Below are 25,830 nucleotides of genomic sequence, written 5' to 3'. Positions count from 1 at the left end.
TATAATGGATTTTTCACAATGAACACAAATAAATTCTCAACTGTTGGGACACAAACGCTGGATTTACACTGGTGGGTTCAGGTGAAACAATTCAGATGTTTTTGCTTTCAAGTGGCTCTATTTAGATATGTGACATGTCAGAGGAAATAGAATAAAGTACATGGAATCAGATACATTCACATTTTAATCAAGGCCTCTTCCAAATGTGGATAAAAATCTGATATGTATCGGGTAACTGTCAATATGAGTGCAGCATATACGCACAGATCAGATTTACCCACGTACTAGACCCATGTCTGCCCAAACAACACGAATACACACATTAAAATTAACAGGTGTAAATCTGAAGTGCAGAAAATTGAATATGGGCCAAATATGCTACATTGACGGTGCATAATAATAAAATAAGCAAAATAATCGCAGATTCGGTCAGCGGGATAATGTGGTGTGGCGCTTACCCTCATCTAGCCAGGTCAAATAAACAACCTCAGTTGTGGGGTTATTTACGTGCAATTTAGGTGTACGTGCATGTGGGATTCATGAGTTTCATTGAATTAGAATTGGGCAGTTGAACCTCCAGTGTAAGGCATCCTGGTGAAGTCAAAACATGTTTATCTGTTGTAGTCATAACATCAGGTGGGACTTAACGTTTTACAGTGATGCTATCACAAGGTTGGACCATCTTTAGAGGGTCAGATTTTAATGTTTCAAGTAGGTTGATGGTGTATATACTGTCCTTAATGCACTTTGCAGAAGCCCTTTAAGTATAGGGGTCTGTAATAGGTTCGCGTGAGTGGCAGTGTAAAAAAAAAAAAAAGGGTTTTCTCACAGGTAGAGCAGAGTCAATGGGCGAGTGTCCAGTGGCCCCTTCGGCCTCGTATTTGTAAAAGTCTAGCGGGGCGCAGAAATAGCCAGGCTGCACCTCGGAGCACTGTCGACCAATCAGATGGCTCCTGCAGTCACACTGTCCGTTCTCCATCATGCACCTTCAACAAAAAACAGATGATAATGCCAACACACAAAACTCATACGATCTCAATAAATCCATTGCTCTCAGGACATAAACTTTGGAGAAAGTATACCTATTGTTGATGGCTCCGCCAAAATCACAATCACATTGTCTACAACCAGCCAGGTCATTACTGAGACCCCAGTATTCAGGCTAGAAAGGCAGATACAGTAAAAAAGCTTTTAACAAAGAAGAACACTAACAGTTTTAACATGCAGCTACATTGTAAAATATGAAAAGACTCCTTTGTGATTCAAGAATAACAATGAATGCTAACTAAAAGGCAAATGGATGACCGGCATTGAATACAGCAAGATTTTAAAGGCAAAGGACAGGTACTAACCAGACACTGGTTGCAGTAGCGACCAGTGACATATCTTTTACAGGAGCAGTCGCCGCTGATCTGATCACATGGGGCTCCCATCATAATGATGCCACGAGGATCACAGTTGCACGCTGGTGGTACGCACACACACACAGAATAACATGCAGTTGTGAAAAGGTTCAATTGAAAAAACAGAGTCAAATCTTCCCAGTGCAAACTAAAACAGAAAATTCCAATATACTATTTATCTTAAAACAATCTAGTGTTAAAAAAAAACAAAAACTGTCACAACATGCATTGTGGGACGATGACATTCGAGGGCTGACTTGTTTTGCGAGTTATTGTGAATACAAAGAAATGCTGTGTTAAAAATGTGTCCATATAAGCTGTAAATAGAGTATTCTGGTAACACAGTGCATCATGTCTAATATATTTTCACAGTAACTACCAGAGACATTTTAAATCTGATGGCATCGACCCCGAGTACATCGCAAGCCAGTAAGATGGCAGACAATGAAGAAGCTGTATAAACAAAACAAAAAAACATTACTTAACCAGATTTAACTTTTTTAATTTCAGATCTTCTACTCAGTACAATTTCAATGTCCTAAAGCAAAAAAGTGACTTGGAAAAAAATATATGTATACGCACGCTGGCAACCCAGGGGGTCGTTTTGGCTGAGTCCAAAGTAACCCTCCTTGCAGTCGTCGCAGCGCAGGCCTTTGACATTAGCTTTGCAGCGACATTGTCCAGTGATCATGCCCATGTCTGGGTCAGTATGACTGTCACACACCCCTCCCTCCATTGAGCCCACCGGGTCACAGTCACAGGCTGGCGGTCACACAAAGAATGGAGAGTAGATTACAAAGTGAAAATGATGGATGTGATTACACTCATATATCATTCACATTGACATCTGTATTAGTAACACAAGGAGCCTTTATTAATTTGTTCAATTTGGTGGAGGTTTCGGAGTTCACACTAAAATGAATAATATCCAAAATGATCAATATGGAATACGTAGTCATGTTCATCAGCACATTATTGAAACTCATCAATTTAAAGACTTTGAAAATACCTTCAAGCTTCAAACTAAACATCAATATTATTTTGACATCTGAAGTGTTTTTTTTTCTGAACATATACAAGAAAATGTCTCATGTTCTTACAACATAAATTCCATGTTTGACTCACCAACACAAACCTGTGGGTCTCTAATATCCCTGTTCGGGTCTTGATAGTAGAAAGGTTTGCACATCTCACAGTTGCGTCCCATGGTGTTGTGCAGACAGTCATCACACACTCCTCCGCTGATGTTGCCCGTGGCCAAATACACCGCCATGTCAAAGTGACACTGGTTTGAGTGGCCATTGCAGTTACACTCTGTAGAATACAGCAAACAACACATTATTGATCCCCAGACACACACAAGTGTGGCTCTCAATTGCCTAAAACAATCATTTGCAGCAACCTACCTAACCAAGCAATTGAATGTTGTATTTGCCATTACAGTGGAACCATAAAGTTGCTAAAGCTTCTAAGATTGTACAATGCATCAGGAAAAGGACTTAAAAGTCAAACAGATCACTGATGCAAAACCAACAAAACGTCAGCATATCTGAACATAATCTCCTAAATGATTACCTCAACAAGTATGTTTTGCTTTTTCTATATATTTCTGCATGAAAGAGTACCAGTGATGTCAAAGAAGAGAAATACGATGACCATGACGCCGTAAATAACACAGCATGTAGCCGTAGTCAACAATACAATGACAAAGAAGGAAACATGCACCAAAAAGTTCACAGCATCCTTATTAGTGTGCTCCACCTTTCACTGTGTGTGCCGTAATACGGTTATTTTTGATAGATTGTGCATGAAGATTTAAATCAAAGTGACACGGTAAGAAGTTAAAGAAGTCATTATTGAATATAAGTGCCATAACCAGAAATTCATCCTGAAAAAACATAGACATGGCTGCTCCACTACTTTGACATATATTTATTCCACCAAACAACTTTCTTTACACACCAAAAAATCTGAGCTGTTGTATGCACCTACCTCGACAGGTGTGTGGGTTTTCCGCCTCTGCCGGTCTCCATGGCAGTTCATGGTGGAAATCTTGGCAACGCTCACAGTTCAGCCCCTCTGTGTTGTGTTTGCAAACACAACGACCGTGGATCTAGCGAGATTGAAGAACGTGTGACTGTAAGAAGCATGTAAAAATAATCGCTACAAGTCGAACATGACTTGACCGTCCTGTCCTCAACCCCTAACAAGCAATAAAACTAATACCAAGAAAAAAATAAACAGAACTGCACTCAGTTGAGCCCAATCATAAATATGATCCATCTCAATAGATTGCAGGGTAAAGGACATGACTGTTCAACTTAAAAGAGGGCAGTAATGTGAATTGTGAATGAGAGCGTGCAAACTGCCACACTGAAGCTTTTTTTCACTGAAGCGCCATCAATCAAATGGGTCACTTTCCCATTTTCAAACTGTAACGTGAAAAGTTAAAATAAATTCCCTGTAGCTACACCTTTATTAGTTTTTTTGGTGTGTAAACTTGCTACCTACCGAGCTACCTAACTAATGTATCCCACTGTGCATAATGTCATTTTTAACTATCGACGCATGCACCATAAAAGTTGTTGAGCAAAACAATCAGGTTCGCATAATAATAATGTCAGCTCAAATGAAACTGTTCATTGTCTTTTAAAGACATTGAATCTATGAGAAAACTTAAGAGAAGAGATGCTACGTTGGGGCCACATTGTTACAAAACATACACAATTTGGATCTAATCAAACTGATCTGTGTTCAGCACACAAACTAACTAACTAAAGAACTCATGGCAACAACTGCAAATCTTGACCTTGGTACAGTAACAAAAGACGAGTTGTAATCCCACCATGCCGTTCGCTCGTGTATCAACTCCTGGCACTGGGGCGCACTCTGAAGCGTGCCCGTAACAGAAGCAGCTCCCTCTGACGACCAGCTCGTAGATGGCGTAGTAATATTTTTGGAGGACGTCAGAGCGTCTGTCTAGAAGGTCGTCTCCCAGAGTGTTCAATTTTGTGAAGTTAATGCGCAGGTTGGTAATACGCAGGAGCTCTAGCAAAGATAAAGATTGAACATTGTTTAGAGGCAAAAACGAATATACTTTACTGTACCTTAAAACCATTTTGTCAAAACTATGGATGCTTACAAAGAATGTTCGACAATATCGTACATTACATAAACAAGGCAGCTTAGTTATTCGTGTGTTTACTTGCATTTTTTCATGTTAAGAGGTTGTTGTTAAGGTACCTTGAATGTCCAAACTGTAAGGGTCTTTCACATGAATGGCAGGATCCAACACTTTATAAATGACCTTGGATAGAAAGAAAAATAGGACAAGAGAGAATTTAATTCGCTTGTGAGGTAAGAGAAGCACCTATTCTAATAAAATGATTTACATTGTTCTTATGATATTGTAGCTACCGCAAGGACAATCCATGTGCGACGAACAGATTGAAAGGTCCTGTTAACCCCAAACAGGGTGGCACTTCTGGCACATAGTTTTGTCGTTGAGAATGTGTTTCGGCAGTAAGTTGGTCAAAAACCTCTCATTTATGTCAATTTCCCTGAAGTTTATTTACAGTAAACATCAATCAAACTGTCACCTTGAGACACAACTCATATTCAAGGCTTCGGCATTCGCCTGAATTGCAAATGTGCAACATCTGTTCTCTCGCCCCAAAGGGGTTCTGCTTGTTTAAATTTCTGCGTAATGACGGAGGTGACGCAATCTAAAATCTCTACAAGCACATAGCTGTGACAAGGAGACCATGGACAACTTACCTCCCCATTGGTGGAGGGCTCAATGTCGGAGTAGCGTTCCTCACAGATAATGTCGTTGATATGGTGCAGGCCATTGGAAGGGATACCGTGAAAGGTCTTGGTGCAGTTTGAAGCAAAGTAGCGGTAGGGACGCCACGTACGTCCGAAATCTGCAGAACGCTCAATGATCATAGCCGCAGGGCGGAAAGTCTGTATGGGAAAACAGAAAACATTGTAACTTTGTCTGCACACTTTTAATTCCTCACAAATGTGATTGCCTTAGAAAACTCCTTCCACTTCGTGCAGTAGCTTTATAGCTCTTTAAAGACATAATTTGGTTACTATAGAGTCAACATAAGTAGTGGAAATCTTGAAACTATTGCTGTCAAGCGATTACATTTTTAAAAAATTAATTAATCACAAAATTTAGTGTAATTAATCGCAATTAATTACAATTTTCTACTTGTACTTCTTGTGCTTCTACTTTGTACGAAGCTTATAACAGATATTTACTTGAGTAAAAGCTTAAAAATGAATGTAAAATGATCAAATAGAATGCATATTTTGATTCAAAGACTGTTCTAATTGCTTTCTTTGATCCTTGAACAAAATGATTTCGCTGTAAAATAAAACTGTTGAATAAAAGAATCAAAACTGACTCAACTTTATAGACAGACACCTTTCTTATATTCTTCTCATATCTAAAAAAATGAATTTACCATTGATCTGAATGCAAACTTTAAAACACTCTGCCCTGAGTAAAGAACATTTGATTCTTACATTTAATGTCAACTAAAATCATTGCTTTCACACCATAGCAAGCAAACAACATGGCCGAGAATTCATTGTTTACCATACCATTCACAGTTTCACTAAATAAAATACACACATATACCAATCTTGTACAACACACTCCTCATACAAGCAGGAACATACCTCAGTAAATAGCAACGTTTACAATTGTGAAGATATGATTTAAATGAGCCATCGATCATAGTATGCAAAATGGCGATGGCAGTCGATGACAATTGATCACTCTGATTGGCTGTTAGCTAGCAAATTAGTGCATGAGATATATGTGCAAATAGACTATGTACAGATAGTACACAAAAGCAAAGCAATAAGAAAGAAAATTACATTATTTTGTAAATTTAGGTCAGCAAAATTATGCTTTTTATTTAGACTTATTCTCACTTGAACTATGAGTGTGTATATGTGTGCATTTCATTTCATGAAACCTGGACTGTGGATGGTATGATAAACAATGACTTCTCAGTTACAGAAGGAGTTATAAGATTGTGAATGATGCGCACATGCGTGTAAAGCCAGTCCTCACGAAGGTGTTGCGTCACTCTGGCCACCCAAATGAAAATTTTCTGGCTATGCCTCTGCTTTTATCAAGTCACTTGCTGTTATTTATCATTTTCACAATTGAATGCTCTTTGTTTAATAAAATCAGCTAACTTCTGTTTGTTTGTGTTTGCTTTGGGGTTTAAACGTTAGATTTCCAATTATGTTATATTGACAAAGTTGGTTTCAGTCAAAATCATTCAATCATTTGGGGCCACTCCAAACCCTTTCACCAATTGCAATATTTTACAACCTGTAGTTATTATTTTTTTCTAATTATCGGGAAAAAAAAGATCAGGGTATCAGGTTAGGATTTTATGCCCACAATAATATTATATATTTCACATCTTCAAAAAATATTGCAAAACTTTTGCAAAGTACACATAAAAATGTATTTGCAGGCTGTCAAGATCATGCCAAAGTAACAGTTAGTACGATGACTCCTGCCCATAAGACATGTTAGCCAATCAGAAGCCAAAAGAAGTCAGTCTTGGAAAAGGCACTAGGACAACAAAGGCAAATTGAGTATGGACTATCAGTAATAGGGAATTAGAGATACTGCTATATATTTCACATATAAAGTGTACTGAAATAAATACAAAAAATAAACTGCTAATAAGCACAGGTCTTGGAGCAATTTATTTGCATTGGAGCATCAAACAAACGTTGTAAAAGTAACTCATGCATGGAAGAGTGTTTACCTTGAACTTCATAATGAGATGCGTGAAGTGGAATTCTGCCTCCAGGTTTAGTCGAATGCTGACATTTTCCTCACCTGTGGAGGAAACAATTATCAGAAGTACATCACTGTGGAGTAAACGGAAATACTCTCCCAGGCAATTGTTAATACTTACAGGAAGTACTTAAAAGGACAATGTGTAGAATTTAGTGTCAACTAGCGGTCAATTAATAGAATGCAACGATCTAAGATGGAAGAGCGTGCATTTTGAAGCACATGCACTACGGTGCCTCCAAATCTCCACACGTCGCAAGCCTACCAACAGTTTCTTCAGCAGAGGTGTAAGCAAAATGTCATCGCAAACGACTTCTAGTTTTCGCGATGCATAAATCTATGTTGCTCATGCTCACTTCCACATTTCCTCATTCTCAAAAAATCTGCCACGGAGAGGTGAATCCTTTTGATATGTTGAAGTGGTCATTAGTAAGGATGTCCACATAAATTTTGTTTTTGGACGTAATAAGCAATATAAGCACAATGATTTCCAATGGAGAGTTTGTAATCGGTTCCTCCAGTAACTCCGACCGAACAAGGATAGAACGGTAGGGGGCGTGGCCATTCTCATTAACAAGAGGCATTATTCATGGGGTGACTTATTTCCTAATTTCTCCAAAATGAATGGATAAAATAGCAAATGGCAACTCTTTTTATTTTCATGATCAAAAAATATATGAAATGAACTTCTTAGTGAAAAGACGCCCAACCATCCCTTTAAGACACTATTTGAGACCATCGTTTTTGATACACCCTAGTTCAAACAGTCAATCTGTACACACACCGTTAGCAGACTGCCACCACGTGTTGTCACCGTTGCTGTCCATGAGGTAGATCACGTTCTCGATGCGGTGGCTGTTTCTGTGTCGGTACGGGTTATACGGATGCTGGGAGTTACACTCGAAACATTTGTCTGATTCCTGTTGAGGTGAGAAAAATACATAAGCACTCTTCGACAATGCTGTTATATGTTGTCAACTATATAAGGAAAGAAAATGTGTGTGTGTGGCAAACATTTATAATGAACAGAGGTGCTAGACAGGATGGCACAGGTGAATGATGTTGGCATGCAAGTGGAAAGGGTTCTCAGCAGTTGGAGACAAAGACTGGGCCAGCATAGAGCAAGGGGCATGGTGAGGGAGGCAGTAAAGGGGTACGTTTGGAGAGGGCGGGGGTGTGATGAGGGGAGCTGAGTAGATGAGGCTGGCACAGAAAGGCACTGGAATGCAGCCAAGAGTTTCTTTGGTTGGTTAGGTTGGTGTCAGGAGTGATTAAGATGATATCATGATTTGTAAAGATGCTAAAGTTTAATGGCATTGCTCTGCATGTACAATGAATGTGGCTGGTGTGCAACAAATGCTCGATTTTGCATGGCATGGCTCAAATGGCCCCATTGGTATATGAAACACGGTAACGTAAAAACAAAGAAAAAAAAGACACATAAAATCGGATGTCTTCAGATCAGAGTCAGGACTCTTTCGAATATGAATGAAAATCTGATGTTTTGAATATTTGCCAATTAAATTGTGAAGTGGAAAACTATAGTGTAGAAACCAGATAAACGGTGAATACCTGTGTAGACATAATGGGTAGTCTACATTTCATTTGTGTCTCCTCCCTGCTTGCTATTTCTTTTTATTTCCTGTAACCACTATTGCTGCTATCTATACTGTTGGTCAGTCCACACATCTGGGTGTTGTTTTTACTAATTATTGACCAATATAAAGTGTTGAACATGGCTACCTCTCTTTAATGATGCAATGTTAATGGTTGAACAACCATGCCATTTTATGTATTTTTTTCCTAGAATATGTTCTATGCAAGCCTACTAGTTGAAACAAGGCATTCTGATAAATATCGCGTTTGTGGAATAAGAGTTAATCAACTCGTTTTTAGACATTTCTGGGCCGGCCAATTTGTCACTTATGTGGACAGAAAATGATATCACAACTGCTCAGGGCTCAGGTAACGACCAATCACGGCTGACCTGTTTCCCGAAGCTGAGCCGTGATTGGTCGTTACCTGAGCCCTGAGCAGTCATTTTCAGTCGACAGAAGTGACAAAATGTGGCCATCCCCCAGTGATGGCTAAAAAGGGGTGCATTTTGCGCCTTAACTCATATTCCACAAATGCAATATTAATCAGAATGCCGTGTTTCAACTAGTGGGCCTGCTGGGAACATATTCTTGAAAGAAATTTGTTGGGGTTGATTTCCACCTTAAGTGACAGCGTTGGCGGTACGAGGATTCCGCCCGATGCCAGCAATATGCTGCTTCAAGGTGTGTCGATCATTAAATAAGTACAATCATTGCAGCTGATAGCTAGTGTGATAATGTGGAGGCTACACTCACTTGATAGATGTTGATAGATGTAGGAGAAGAATCAACCCAGGCCCACTAAACCATACATAACATTTAATATTTGTATTATTTATTACAAATGCATGTGTTTCACCATTATTGTTGTACTGTGAAATACTCAAGCCCAGAACACTTACCTCATATGCACATGTACTCCATTTTTATAGATAAGTGTTTAGCATTGACACTTGTTTAGAAAGTCTTCCAATTTGGTTCGACCTGGTCTCCAAAACACAGTTGTCGTATAAAAAACGATACTAAGTGTTATATTTTCTTGTGTAATCGAATGCTAACAGCCCAGCTGAGTACTCCGGAAAGGCACTCATATTTAGCACATTAAACTGAAGTTCAAATGGGCACTACACGTTATGTTTGAATAGAGTGAAGAGAAGAGTGATATATTTCTACTACAACAAAATAATAAAAAAAAAAAAAAAAAAGAAGTGAAGCTTGCATGCAATGTACTGTGATAAAATGGGGGTGCAAAGTGTTAAAGAACTAGTTTTTCTCTGGTTAGTGGTCCATCCATCATTCAGTAGAGGAGATGTGCCATTTTTTTTTTTTTTATCATTTGTTTCAGTTTTATCTGTCAATGCTTTGGAATGAATGGGCTGCCTCAAATCAAGTGCCCCTAGTAGGACTGAGAAAATAATTGCATTTGAATAAGAGTAGATGTGCTACTTCGGGTGTGTGGCTTTAAATCTCTCTCGCTCTTTACTCCGAGCGCTCATTCATACCTAATTAGTCAAGGCTGGTCGGCTTTCTGCTGCAACAAAATACTGATGTAAATCCAATGTTAATTTGAAAAGCTTTACAGAAAAGGTGCCATTAAGTTTCCTCACGTCATCAGCTCATTTCCACTCTGGCGACATTACCTTGTTTTATAGTATGTTTTTTCTTATTGCTGGTCTAGGGTGGCAGTGGACTCTGCAAACCCGTGGGCCACTGTGATCAAAAGTTTCCCTTAATTTTTGAGGTATTTTGCGGAAAGCATCTATTTTTGGCACACGTCTTTGCCCTCGGATACAACCATGGAATCTGACCTGACCGGGACAAGGAAATCATTCATGACAACCATTTGTCAAGCACACATGATTCATGAACTCCTGGACACCGACACTTAAGGTCGTTGCTGACAAAGGTCCACACCTGGATTCGTGGTGTGACAGGTTGTCACCACATCCTGACCCCGAGAGTCGCGGAGGGCCTCTGGAAACAGGGTCTTATGTCAATCTTGCTCACCTGGAGGCATCGAGCCACAAGTATGTACTTGTGGCGCAAACAGATGTATGTATACAACACGTCCATGAAGAAAACACGTCAAGTGTCATTTAGAGAAAGAAACAACAAAACTAAAGCTGCACGCTGGATGAGCTCAAGAAGACTCATCGATTTTTATCCACGTATGAACAATGGGCCACACAGGGGGGAAAAATGTGTCACTTTAACCGTGTAAATTCGAAAAAAATGCAACGAGCCAGGATGAGAAGTTTGAAGGAGCACATTTGAAATTAATCAGTGGACAGCTCATCATTTTTTTTTTATCATAGATGATTTCACTGGACAATTTCAGCCTGCCAAATTTTATTGCAGGTGTATGAGGTACTGCATGTGGGTGTCTACAAAATGTACCTGTCATGAATGTGTTCACAATAGGGAAAATGTTGTACTGGCGGAAGAAGGCGATCGATTGCAGAGATGGCAAAAAAGACACTTATTTAAGAGCAAAATGTACCAAAAGGTGAATGTGAAAAGAGCAAAACATGTACCAAAAGGTGAATGTGAACAAAAAGCCTTTATGTGGTTTGTTTGTATATTTGTGTAACACATACTTAAAGGTTGAGCAGATGGAAGCATGCAAAACATAAAAAAAAAGCCTTATCGACACAATGGAGATGGATAAAGCCACGGAAGAGGACCAACAAACACATTTTACTGTGCTTTGACAGTACAAGTGATAAAAGAAAAAGGATGTAAAGGATGTACATGAAAAAACACTGAATATTTAAGCAAGTGACCTGGAGATGGCTGACAATGCAGTAATGCTCTGGACCGTCCAGCCCACAAGTGGAGGTGGCACTTAGGTTCACAGCCCGTCCAATCAAAAGGTTTCCTGTGGCAGGGTAGCAGCTCCCGTCCGTGCAGCCGTGTGGGCTTGATGGCAGGTCTTGACCTGACACACTTGAGGCTGGAGATAGGGGATCATGAGTGAAGTCAAATATAAAGCATGGCTTGGGGACTTGCTCAAAACACTTCATTTGAAAATTTCAACACAACGATTGGATCAATATATTGTTCATATTAGTTGGAATTGAGGCGCCTCTGAGCTTTTTTCAGCTGACCTACTGAATCACGAAATGTGTGAACAAACTTTGATGAACAGTGTTCTGTACATGTACATTTTAATACAAATGACTTTGATTGTTAACATTTTTTCTAAATGTGGAGATATTGCACTTGCCACCTTCCTGGTTGACCAGCTTGTCGTCACTTCCCATACATCCATTTTCTATAATGCTTATCATGTTCAGGCTTGATAAAACAGTAAAGGTAAAGGAACAAATGAACAAATGGATCCACTGAGAGGTCGAACAATGGGGTTCAGTCTTTCAGGCCTGGCAGTGAAAATGCATTCTTTGTTTTGGTGCAAACTCTAGCCAGGACCTTACATTTTGAAATACTATTTAACTGTCTTGAAAAAGCATGGACAATGTCTACCATTTTGGACACAGGCTGATAGTCCAGAAAGCAATTGCTTTAATGGAGTTCAGTAAGAAATAGCTCTTCTTCCCCCTTACTTTGACCCATGTAAACACTCTCTCTGCACCACTGAATCATAGGTTTCATCAACAAGAGGGAGCAACACAGTACATTTGATAACTAAATGGCGAAACAAAATGGTGAGGTGCAGAATTACTGTATAAACAGCAAATGAGAAGACAGCTGAGTGAGGTTGACAGTGATGTATGGGGTCTTTTCAACTTGTTGATCTACAGACCAGCAACACGCCGAGGCTTGCTAGCACTGGGACAATTCAAAGTGTATTGTTGAACTTCCCCTTGACAAAAAAAGCTTATCATCAGTATCATACGTCTGATGAAAACCCTACATCGTATACATTTTTAATTTTTAAAGTTATATTTACTAAAGTCTCCTTACTCTTCACACTGTTTAGCTCAGGGGTCACCAATTCACCAATCATGATCATAATCATCATGATCATCATTATGATCCTGATCATTTTAACAGGTGTGTTACAGCAAGGAGAGATTGAATACCTGCAGGACAGGTGCCCTCGAGGACCGGAATTGGTGACCCCTGGTTTAGCTATACAATAAATTTTGCAAAGTAGGCAGTGACAATTGGCACGATTTACATGGTGGCCACGCACATACTCCGTTGTGCTGTTGATGCGTGTTTTGGTACCGTATAATTTGAAAGAGAAATAAACATTTCTGAACAAAAGTACCGGTAGTTGTCCATTGTCTGCTTGCCACCTAAGAAAAAGCGACAAGTAATAAAATTAATTGTAAAAATCAAATATACGCAGCAGCACTTATTTGGTTGGCTAAAGAACAAAACTTCCTAAAATTTGTTGAAAAGCAGTTCTGCCTCACCAAACTCATACTAAATGAATACAGCGACTTCCGACCAAGGTGGGCAAACATTTCTTGTAGCTGGTCCCACATCTCGTGACAGATCCTGTCCAAATCCTAAATGCTTTAAGTCAGTCATTTAGCAAGTCGTAGCTTCAGCTCCCCCTGCGCATTTTCCACAGGATTAACGTCTGGGGACGACTAGCCACCCCGTGACCTTAACGTGTTTCTTCTTCAGCCATTCTTTTGTTGGGCTGCCCGTACGTTTCGGGTCAGTGTCATGCTGAAAGATTCATTGACAACCGCTCTTCAGTTCTTTAAATGGTCCCATCCATTGGCACCTTTGTGCTCTATTTGAAATTGTGCTCTATGCTAAGCAAAGAAACAGCTAAATATTTATTGTTCCCTTCTGGGATTTGTTTTATAACCCCCCTGTACCAAACAAGCTTTGAAACAATTTTTACTCGGATGAATTTGTATCAGCTTCCACTGCAATAACAAGGACATTTTTTTTCTTCACAGATAGTGTTAAAATAAATTTCCCATTGGCCAAGACATGTATGTATAAATAATCCTAATAATTTTAAAAGTTTCAAGGGGAAGTCAACCCAAACATATTTTTTTCAAGAATGTGTTCTATGCAGGCCCAATAGTTGAAACAAGGTATTATGATAAATATGGCATTTGTGGAATATGAGTTAAGCAGCAAAATCTAGCCATCTCAGGGGGCGGCCATTTTGTCACTTCTGTCGACTGAAAATGACATCACAACTGCTCAGGGCTCAGGTAACACCCAAACACGGCTCACCTGTTTTCTGAGGCTGAGCAATGATTGGTCGTTACCTGAGCCCTGAGCAGTTGTGATGTCATTTTCAGTCGACAGAAGTGACAAAATGGCCGCCCCCTGAAATGGCTAGATTTTGCTGCTTAACTCATATTCCACAAATGCAACATCAATCAGAACGCTTTGTTTCAACTACTGGGCCTGCATAGAACATATTCTTGAAAAAAATGTTTGGGTTCACTTAACAATTTAACATATTGAAATGAGCTTTCAAGCTGCATGGCTCAGTTGGTGCATATTGTCTAATGCCAGACTGCCTCCGGCTCTTTCCTCATGTTGAGTCCTACAAGTTAAAAATATGCTTTTTGGAAGCACATACCTTGGGTTGAAAGATTGGTCACTACTCGCAATGTATAATTGGCACCGTGGCCAAGGAAATGTTAAGCGCAATTGATTCTGTGATTGGCTTCCACTGCCATCCCTTTGTTGCTCTACAGAAAACAAGAGTCAAACTGATTCTGCTCACGTCTGTTACTCAGTGGGAATTAAACTCAGTTTTTTGAAAAATAGTTGGTGTAGAGTGGAGTTGGAAAAGTCGCCAAATATGGTAACCAAATCGCAAAGTTGACAACACGGATTCTACTTTTGTATACTTGCTCCAATGCTCCTAAAAAACTGACAAATAATTTCAAATGAATTGAGAAAATCGATTCATTTGAGTCTGACTTTGCCAAGGACAAAGAAAGCAAGACAGTCCAAGTGTCCAAAGAAGTCAAGGTCATGCTTATCCATGTGAGCGGCAGCGTCCGTTGCGAGTTCTTGCCACAAGGCCAGACACTCAACCAGGACGTCCACAAAGAGATCCTGCGGCGTTTGCTTCGTTCAGTGCACAAGAAGACAACTCCTGGTTGCTTCACCATGACACCACAAAGTCACAATGCCCTGAGCATCCGACGGCTCCTGGCCGAGAAGAACATCCCTGTGCTGGAGCCACCTCCCTACTCACCCGAGCTGGCGCTGTGTGCTTTTTTTTCTTTTTTTTTTTCTTTTTCTTCCTTTCTTTTCCAAGCTCAAGGGAGTCGTGACAAGGGAGCTGCCGAAGATCCTGGAAGAATCTTTCCTTTCCAGGAGTGTATTGCATTGAAGAGTAAGAATTGTTGTTTGAATTTAAACTAGATCTTTTGTGACACCAGTACAGGAACTTGACACTTTTACAAAAATACAAACATGACCACCGAGAGTCCCAAAGAACACAAGAAAAGGACCAAGGTGTGCCTGGGAGAACACCACGATCAATGGCAGCTGGTTTACAAGTGTGTGATTAGAGTGTAGGATGAGGCAATGCACTGCGCACACACGTACACTAAGAAGAAGAATGACAGATAAACGCACCCCTAGGCATCCAATTTCCCTCCGGTATACAGCACTATGGCAGGAATGCAGCGACAGGATGGAAAATGTTATTCATTAACGGAAACATTCCAGGTGTCAGTGTGGCCGTGAATGAATGTCAATGCACCATTGAGAGCCTGTTTGTAACACTTTCTTTGCAGGTAAGCTTGAAGGAATGTAAACCCTTGTGAAGTTATCCATCAATTCATTCAATAGTTCCCAATAGTCGTGCAGTGGGCCATCAATTCAGAAATTCAATATTTTGATTTGTTTGTAAAGCTAATGAGATACTGTCAATGATTCATTAGATACTACTGGTGAATTTAAGACCACGCACACATTGATCTTCCAGGAAATACATTCATGAGCAGGGCCAGTTGATTTGGTACATTACATGCACAGAAAAGCCAAAAAACAATACCAGACGCAAGTATTGTACTTAAAGACATCCCAAACATATATTTTTTTCAAGAATATGTTCTATGCAAGCCCACTAGTTGAAACAAGGCATTCTGATTAATATTGCGTTTATGGAATAAGAGTTAATCCACCCATTTTTAGCCATCTCTGTGGGCGGCCATTTTGTCACTTCTGTCGACTGAAAATGACATCACAACTGCTCCGGGCTCAGGTAACGACCAATCACGGCTCACCTGTTTTCTGAGGCTGAGCCGTGATTGGTCGTTACCTGAGCCCCAGGTAGTTGTGATGTCATTTTCAGTCGACAGAAATGACAAAATGGCCGCCCCCCAGTGATGGCTTAAAACGGGTGGATTTTGCTGCTTAACTCATATCCCACAAAGGCAATATTAATCATAATGCCGTGTTTCAACTAGTGGGCTTGCTGGGAACATATTCTTGAAAAAAATATGTTTGGGTTGATTTCCCTTTCAATGCTCTTTTTAATTTTGATGACGTCATGTGCTTTTTCCTTCATTGATTAAATCTTATTCAAAGGACAGTTAACGGTTATATAACAACTTCTAAACATAGTTGAGCGAAATTTACTGATAAATGAAAATAAAAAAATGAGGGACACATTGTTCTTGTCAAAACAACATGCATGTCTACTTTTACAGAAGAAACCAATGCAATAGAAGAAGAGTGAATTGTACTCACCCAGCATGAAGAGCATCAGATACAAAGCCATGGTGGTCATCAGCACCACTGGACAAGCAAAGAGCAGATAAGTAATCTGAATCTGCCAACAAAGAGACAAAAACAAATGCATTTTACACTGTGGTAACAATATCAATGCAAGTTTTAGATGCAGTACAGGAATACATTGAGAACTCGATGGAAATGTAATTTATTTACAAGAATGGTAGAAAGCGTACTTTCACTGCTGCCAAGGCCAAACTTTTCATCCGTACCAAATAGTACACCTTCATAACTACCTACTTTGTGATGATTCACTAATTATTTAGTCAAGTAGATTAAACAATGACCTCGTGAGCAATGTTTAAGAAAATGGTAAAAAAAAAAAAAAAAATTAATGAAAATGTTTTCAGGCTCTGCAGCTGCATATTTTTTGCACATTGATTAAGGTTTAGGTAAATGCGATGAAAACCTCTGGATCTTATGCTTGAAATTACTGAGATCGTTTCAGGTGCAGTACCTTGAACAGAAGAAATTTGACCTGCGAGTCATCTTGAACTAGCAACGGAGGTCAAGTTCCTACCACCTGACCTATGACTACCCCATGCTTCACAACCAAAATTGTGTTTTAAAACTTTGAGTAGTACTATTATTATACTAGTAGGTACTAAATAATTATTTGTTTGGGATGATCCAATTTGGCACAGCACAGTCACTTTCATGAATTTTGTTACGTTACTGTTACACAACTTCCAGGTGCAATGCTCCACTTTCAACTGGGACAAGCACTGGACCTATAAACCTATTGTTGCTGACTTGTTGTTTTAGGTCAGATATCTTTCAAGGTCTTCCAAAAAATGTTGAAGATTAGCTTGTTGTTAAATTAACGGCGTGCTCAAAAGGAAACACTAATTGTGTTCACTTTGGCCATCTGGTGCAAGATATCATCATGGGGATGGCTCGATTCTCTCTCTGGTTTCAGAACGTGAATGAATGTTGTGAAAGATCTTGGGAACGCAAACATATTTTCACTCCGTACTGTATAATCTGCACAAAAACAGTAAATCTGTCAGGTTTCTTCCAGTTGTGCCTTGAGTAATGCAGCTCTAAAATGGAACCTGAGAGGTCAAGCAAGGATGGCCAACAGCTAAACAACTGTTTACTGTTGTGTTTTGATCATGCAAAAAAAAAAAAAGATAATGCAGAAACTAATTTTGTTGGCATGGGGCCTGGGTTAAAGAAGATCTATTTTAAATCCATGGCTTCTGATAAAACAAAAATAGCAGATTTTTCCTTTACTATCTATAAACTTGTGCTAATAGGCAATTATGCTCATTGCTGTCATGCACAGCATTGAAGTGGAGTGCATCTTAGCTGAGTTATGAGCAAAGGGCCTCTTGTATGCACAGGCTCTGCAAACACAGGGGCGTCCACCCTGAATGGGACAGAATATGTGTGTGCATGTGTGGAAACACAAAATGACAGGCGAGAACAAGCATGTTTCACATCACACACCAACGTGACCTCTAAGACAAATAATTGTGGTGACAGAAATGCCACAGGAAAGAATAAACAACACGAAAGGGAGTTAACTAAGATGGAAGAGCACTTTGTTGTCACATGAATGACTCTATATGAGACCACACTGTCTCAATTATTTTTAAATATTCTTATCTTATCAAGCATATACCATTCCCTGGATATCGCGGAACTATGCACCCTAGTGGCAGTGTGCGACATAGCAACGACACGAGAGCCATCTGCTTAGACATAGGTGACCAGAGGTCATTTTCTGTCCACAGATTTCACTTTCAAAAAGTCCAATATGTGTTAGAGCTATGGCAATAAATATAGAAAAAAAAGTTTCAGAGACCAGAGCTTATTTTCACAGTTTGAATTACTATGGAATCAATGAAACCATCCAATCCTCAGAATGTCGCTGGTGTTCTGAACCAGGAAGTCCCCAGCGAACTAGCAAAAAGATGGACAAACAAACGCATCTTGTTTTTCACTCTTGTTCGGATTGGATGATGGGCTGCACTCTCCTGATGACCATTCCTACTACATATGTCCGTTTTTGCATCAGTTAATGAACAAATCGAACAAATACAATACAAACAACAAACAACCATGAGTGCTAATGTGAAGGCGTGTATCTGAGCGTTGATGAAAAATCAGGTCACACTTTGAAGTTGCACAAATGCCATCAGCACTACTGATCTGTACTCTTGTTACAGTTTAACCAACTATGCAGTGAACAGTTGTAGTTAGAGTTCAGCCCAAGTGAAGCGACAGTGGTGATGCTTCACCTTCAATATTTACCAACAGCACACGAGCATTAAAAAATAAGCACTGAAACAATAAAACAAGTCATCATGAGAGCTCCCAAGTGTTTTATACTCACATTTGGTCTTCTCAAAATCTAGAACCATTCACTCAAACAGTCTTTGAATGCCAGTCTCTGCCATGTACAGCCCAGTGTGTGTGTTTACGCGTGCATGCACATGTGATGCAGCAGAAAGTGTAAAACAAACTTGAGGGTGCTACCGGCGCCGGCGGTGGTGTAAAAACAGAGGGAAAGCCGAGGGCCAATGGGAACACCCGAGTGCTCGTTTCTCTCCGCCCTCCGGCTCGCCCTCCCCGGTTTTCTCGGCCGGATGCCTCGTCACTGGGGCACTGGGGTGAATGGACAGCTATTATTATTCTAATTGCACTGTCACTCTGCGGGCCACTGGTTGAAAGAGGGGAACGGTCTCCAGGCTGTTGGAATGCGCCACCCCTTTCTTCTGGACTCGCAGGGAGAGTGAAGAGGCATGGGAGGTAGAGAGCAGGCCAGAGAGGCCAGAGAGAGAGCGAGAGAGAGCGAGAGAGAGCGAGAGAGAGCGAGAGAATGACTCGTGAAGAGTAGTATGGACAAAGGGGACATTTAGACAATGTCATTATGTACTGTGGGATTTTTCAAGTGTGTTGTTTTTTTCCCCCCCTTATAAAAAGGTTTTCACCTGTCCGAATGAAAACACATATCTAGGCTGTCAAGATATGACAACGCAACAGGTGGCACTGCTAAATGCTAATTGTATTGCCATTTTATAATCACTTGCAAAACTGAAGTAAAGAGGCACGATGATAAATGGAAATAAGAAAAACGTATACATGTTTAGTATGTGGAAATATGGATTTTTCATTATAGTTTATTTTTATTTTATTTTGACTTGTTTTTTAAATTAAATTTTTAGAGCAAGTTTGTTAGATTTTATGAGTTTTTTTTTTTTTGAAAATGCTTCACTTTAGTGTATGTTTTATTAGTTTAAGTATTTTTTTTTTTTTTTATGGAGTATAGTGGAAGTTGGTCAAAGTTTGTCGACGGAAAATGCTAACAGAAGTCCATTTAAAATGATAAGCGGACCAGTCATCCAGCCGGACAAAATGGCAGATGAACGGATCGAAGATTTTAGTAAAATGCCTAAATGTTGGTCTAGATAAGACCTACAGTTCATACATCAACAATTCCCAGTTAAATTCAACAGGAGGTTTGCAATTCCCCCTTTAAAGTTAAAGCTGTGTCAAAAAAGTCACCTGTTTTCAAACATTACCTCCTCCGAGGCCGTTTGTCATGTCGGCTTCAAACAAGCACACAAGAGAGTGTGAACGCTTATGATTAAAAGTTGATGACAGAAAAAGCTTACCTGTCGAATTATCTTTTGTGGGGAGATGCACACCGCTACTGCAGTGCATATGCACCAAAATTCAGTAGTTAATTAATAATTATTATTCCCAGGCCCATGTGCCACCTGTCTATTTACTCATTCACTGCCATTGATGTATTTATTTATTTACAAATAAAACAAAACAAAGAGAAGAGTTCCCCCATCTGAAAGTATATGATGGAGAGAAATGATCTTTTTTTAATCTTCTTGTGTGGTCGTGGCTTTGGCAAATGTGCACAGCATAGTCATAATTACAATGTCAAAAAGAGCTGGAGCTAACACACCTTGGATCTGATCCAGGAACTTTGAAGGTCAAAAGACTTTGAAGGGGCGACGAGAAGAGACAACACAAAGAGACGAGCGTAGGAGGAAGTGTAACGGTGTCTGCGTGTGTGTGTGTGTGTGTAATGCGCATGCATGTGTGTGATTGGGGCCAACCAACAAAACAAGTGCATGAGAGAACAAAGCAGCTTTCACATTCACAGCGCTCTGCTGATGTGACCTTCGGCCTCTGTTAAAGGACGAGATGGCGAGGCAGCGAGAGCAAAAACTGGAACGAGTTCAAGGTGGGTTCTCACTTCGGTGAAATGCTAAAAAATTCAACACTTGAGAATTATCGGAATACACAGCATTCGATTACGATTGTATTCAAATATGAGTGTGTTTCACCAATCCATATGGAAAAAAATGCTTTCACGGTATAATTTACTTTATGTTCGGGTGTGTGGGAATATAGCCGGGTGCCCCTCCCGACCTTTATTTATTACAACAGTAGTACATTGACTTTGGAGTACCCGTGTGGGATTTTCATGTTACGAACCTTCGCTTGGTCATTTTTTTTATTTGTGTTGCAAGACAAAATTTGAGTTACTTTTCATAAATCAGTGAACTTCAGCTAAAACACTCCTTGAGTGAAGCGAAAAAAAAAGGAAAGTAACAGTGGACAATCCACTGTCAGTCATGCATTGAACATGATCTATAGTCAAACAAATACAAAATGAAAACACGTACAAGCATGGAGCATGGAGCATGGAGGCACTCACTAAAATTACCAAAGTGTAAATAGCCCACCGGAGCAGGAGTAAGAGCTCCTGAAGTCACTCAGTAGGCTACACCCTTTAAAGACACACATCAACAAATGAATACGACAGAGTGGGTGTGTGATCCAATCAGAAGATGGACCTATCCATCTATTTCTTTTATAATGGATGGATATTTTTATTTTACACCACACTGATATTTTTCTTCAATAAAAATTTACCCCAGAAAAAAATTCTTATTTGGAATGAGATTATGGCATTCTCAAATCATTTTAACAAGAAAATTGATTTGGTATGGGAAACTATTCCGAATTTGCAAAAAAAAAAAAAAAAAAAACGGCATTATGTGATGGACACGGAATGAATTTCGGAAATCAAGGCTCAGGCTGGGCGATGATTATTCACTTTTATAGAATAATTGGGCTTTATTTGACAAGACGATGTTTTTTATGGCCTTTTGAAGCGACTTTCGCATTTCAAAGCGTGTCCCCACAGATGTGCACTGCTTGAACCAACAACATGACTACGAACAGAGTAGCTAGTTTACAAAAGAAGTGTCAGTGTTGCTAAATTGATAAGACGTTTCCTAACTATCTCGCAAGTATACATAAAAAGCGACTCGCAAACCAATTTATGGTGTTTCCGTAAAAATAATTTTTGCATTAACGTGAAAATGACAAATATTTCCAAAGTTGGACATATGTGTTTTTCACAGGACATCGACGATATACTGGTTGGCAATTTTTTTGATCATCCACGATGATGAAGACAATTTGAACTTTTGAATTCCAACAATTCCATCAGCATCACAAAGTAACAACCGCACCTGACAAACCAAAAACCTGAGCCTGCCAAACACCCAACGGCATCAAGAGGAGATAAGAGAGGCCAGTAGAAAGTTCATGGCGCCTCTACAAAGTCTGTGCACAGGCGAGACAAAGCCAAGGAATCTCGGAACTCCAGCCCAAACAATCGCAGGCTCCCGCATAATAAAAACATGATAAACCTTCCTCTGTGCGCTTGTGCCTGTATGAACTTGTGTACACATCAAATCAAGAGCTGAGCACTGCAGCTGGCAGCAATGTAAAGGTAAAGATGTTGTCAAAGAATCCTGAACGGTAAAGGTGCTGTAAAAAAGAGGCATGGCTGGAAATGGGACCAGATCCTTGTGATGAGCTCATGGAGGAAGTCTGTGTTACTTAGGAAGCAATGTCAACTAAGTCTCTGTGTGTGGCAGTCAGAAACAAGGTTAAGGCTTTTAAACATGAGGAGTAAAACAAAAATCAAGAGTAAACTTACTTCTTGCACCTGAACAGCAACTGACTCACACAGCAACCATCAATTTCATCTTAATTCTGTCGACAATATGCAGCAAAGTACAATTCAGGTGACTCCGAGTGTTTGAGTTAAAAAGTAACCCACTGCAGGGTGTGTCAGGTCAAATCTATAGCTGAGCAGGTGACCCAGACAAAGAGCATGGAACCGTAAAGTGATATCACTGTGGAACTCTGTATACCGAATAACAGATCTCAGTAAAACACAAAGGATGGGCTAGTATGTCGCAACATGCACAGGAAATAATGTATCTGTTTCGCCTGTTACTACTTTTATAGTTACTTTATTGTGACCTCTGCCAAATGTGACTTGCAAGGTGAATCAAATTGCAAGTTAGTTAGTTTGCTAGTTGGTTAGGGCCACATCGTAGTTCTGGTTTCCCTCGGAGGGCCGTTATGTGAACCCATATAAATGTACAGTACAATCTCCTTATATTATCACATTTAAACCCCTAAATCATGGATAACTATTTTGAAATCAGAATTCAGGAAATTGTTTGTTCAACATTTTCTTAATTTATTTCAAAGCCTTCACGGGTCACTTCAAATGCTGTTGTGGGCCAGATATGGCCCTCAGGCCTTGAGTTTGACACCGGTATTCTAGAATATCAGGTTTTTGATGTATTTTCATTTTTGGTTTTTAATTTTGTCTCACGAGGTCAACACAGGTTTTTGCCATGCGCTGTAATTTATAGCTATGACATTTCAGAAAAAAATTTGATCTGTTGCTGAATCTGACCCTTATTTCATAAATATGAGTACACATATTACTTTATTGTTATTATATTAATATTATTGTTATAAAAACCTGATGCGCTAGAGGAAAAAAACGAGGGCAGATTCAGAATCAGGGGGAAAAAAAATAGAAAAGTTTACTTACATCTCTTGCTAAAAAAAATATTAAAAATGTGTTAACTAGTGCTGTCAAAGATTGTTTTGATTCTGTGGTGGTCACATCCTGGTATCATTTGAAGGGAGAAGACAATATAACGTCATGCAAAAGATTCCCTTTAGGATCCAGCAACATTTTCAGTGGGAAAAAATAAGTCCAGTGACAAATATTTTTAAAAAATTCAACTTTCATTTGACATTAGTTATGTAATGGGCAGAGGTGGGCATTCTGTCAGACTGACGGACCGGTCTGTCGGTCTGTCACTGATAGGTGCTCGTTTTGCTGACGATTGACGATTGACGGGACACCTTTTTAAATAGACGGACTGATGAATGATGGAAGTTAATTTTCATCAGTCAGTGTAATCATCACTAACCACGTCTGTCAGTGACGGTCCATCAGTCAGTCACTGGCGGGCGCCCGTTTTTCTGACCTTTTTTGTGGGGACCAACTGACAGACCAACAGACTTCTGACGGACTAAATGATGGACTTAAATGATTGTCAGATTGAGGAAATGACGGTTACAATTCAGTTCATCACAAAAAATGACGGAATGACGAAAAATATTTGCCTTTTTTTTCCACTAAAAATATTTTTTAACATTTTGATTGTTGATTCTACTTCAATGGATTTACTACATAAAGAAATGCAAAATGTAAAAGGCTCGTAGAGAGCTGAAAGGAAATCAATACATGATGGAGTTGACATTTCCTACATAATATAAACATAATAAACATCATATAAACAAATCATTTTTTCTATGTTCAGGCGCCTGAGCATATTGTAGACACTGTAATTAGTTTGCTTTCATTAAGTTGTCAGTTGTCTGGAAACTTGATTTCCAGACTAGAAAGGAGACAAATATGCAAGAGGAGACACAGACATGAAAAAGAAATGAATCTGATTGATATCAGCAGGTATGATTATGGGCATCTAAGCCTGCACACACAAGCTCCCAAGTGGCAAGTTGTAGAGCACATACTGTGGCGACCCTTGACTAAAAAAGGGACAAAGCCGAAAGTCAAATAACAACAGCAACACAGACACACAGACACACACACACGCACTACCTTTTGGCTATAAACCATAGAAACAAAAATGCATGTTGTATCTAATTTGTATGTCTAAAATTAAACTATTGGATACCAAGTATACAGAAAAGTACTACATTGTCAACTCTATCAACAACATTTTTTATGGGATGTGGAATGCACTCCCTGAATGTTCTGAACTCCCGCTCCCGTGCTTATGTTGCATTGTGCAGAAAAAAATCTGTCTGGAACATGGATACAGATCAGATTTTGTGACGTCCCGTTGTTCTTCTTTGGACTGCGAATATTTCAGACTAAATCAACAGCACCTCTGTTGGTAGCAGCCAAATAGTGTGCTCCATGTTGCCTTACAAGTATTTGCTTCAGCAACAATTAAATACACACAATGGGCAGAAGTCTTATTAATCAGTGAATTGATAATAATATCCATCCGAAGCTGTTTGTGATAGCCACCAACAGGCTAGCAGCTACAACATATGCATTGTCACTTCTTCTCAAATATAGTCACTATTTCTTTCTCTACATTTTACATTTTACTAACACTTGACGTTAAAACAAATTGGACACATCAGGTGGATTTTTAGAAATATATACCCTAACCTGTTTGGTCTACATTGAAGTGCAAATGAGCCAAGGAAAATAAGTCACTAATCACTCTCTCCTACTCGACAATTGAAAGTTGTGAGCTACTCGTGGATCCTCTTAACCCTTCAGGTTAGAGTTGATCTCAGCAGCAGGGTGCAGGGCCAGGTCCTTGAGCTGATTAAAGCTAGACTAAGCCTCCAAGGCCCCTGGGAACATGCACCTCCAAACACACCCCCACACACACATGCACACGCACACACACACACAAAAAAGGATAAAAGAGAATATTACGAAAATAAAGGCATAGCATTTTCAGAACAAAAATGAAAATTTTATCATAAAAATGATACAATAAAATGGCATTAACTTCAGAGAATAAAGTCACAATTTTCAAAATAAAATAGGATATAACATTCGGAAACATTTTTCTGAAAAAAGAAATAAATAAAAAACAATATCAAAGGGGAAGTCAAACCCCCAAAAATATTTGCAATAATATGTTCTATGTTCATTCACTAGTTGCAACAAGGCATTCTGATAAATGTTGCATTTGTGGAATACAAGTTAATCCACTCGTTTTTATCCATGTCAGGGGGCGGCCATTTTGTCACTTCTGTCAACTGAAAATTACATCATAGTTGCTCAGGGCTCAGGTAACGACCAATCACAGCTCACCTGTTTTCTGAAGCTGGCCGATGATTGGTCGTTATCTGAGCACTGAGCAACTGTGATGACATTTTCAGGTGA

The 25,830-nt window shown here is 39.5% G+C and overlaps 1 protein-coding gene across 2 annotated transcripts in view; it reads right to left on the bottom strand.

The window, feature by feature from the left end:
- The window catches only part of lamb2l (laminin, beta 2-like), a 47,435-nt gene that overhangs the window by 19,315 nt on the left and 2,290 nt on the right, over positions 1–25,830 (bottom strand). Inside the window, exons 1-14 of one of the 2 annotated variants that reach the window (XM_086026704.1) lie at positions 18,877–19,022; positions 16,494–16,575; positions 11,621–11,790; positions 8,027–8,162; positions 7,211–7,284; positions 5,181–5,369; positions 4,647–4,710; positions 4,249–4,451; positions 3,396–3,516; positions 2,529–2,717; positions 1,986–2,165; positions 1,353–1,465; positions 1,083–1,162; positions 830–986 (exon numbers count right to left, since the gene is read on the bottom strand). In XM_086026704.1, coding sequence (XP_085882830.1) covers positions 830–986; positions 1,083–1,162; positions 1,353–1,465; positions 1,986–2,165; positions 2,529–2,717; positions 3,396–3,516; positions 4,249–4,451; positions 4,647–4,710; positions 5,181–5,369; positions 7,211–7,284; positions 8,027–8,162; positions 11,621–11,790; positions 16,494–16,533 — 1,716 coding nt within the window. In that variant the 5' untranslated portion in view covers positions 16,534–16,575; positions 18,877–19,022. Of the gene's footprint in view, positions 1–829; positions 987–1,082; positions 1,163–1,352; positions 1,466–1,985; positions 2,166–2,528; positions 2,718–3,395; positions 3,517–4,248; positions 4,452–4,646; positions 4,711–5,180; positions 5,370–7,210; positions 7,285–8,026; positions 8,163–11,620; positions 11,791–16,493; positions 16,576–18,876; positions 19,023–25,830 lie in introns of those variants that run through there. The other variant, XM_086026695.1, reaches the window with a different exon arrangement.

Source organism: Filicampus tigris, chromosome 1, assembly GCF_054856515.1.
Source record: "Filicampus tigris isolate MCC_2025a chromosome 1, RoL_Ftig_1.0, whole genome shotgun sequence".
NCBI classification, from domain to species: Eukaryota; Metazoa; Chordata; class Actinopteri; order Syngnathiformes; family Syngnathidae; genus Filicampus; species Filicampus tigris.
This window is presented reverse-complemented; position numbering and strand designations above follow the sequence as displayed.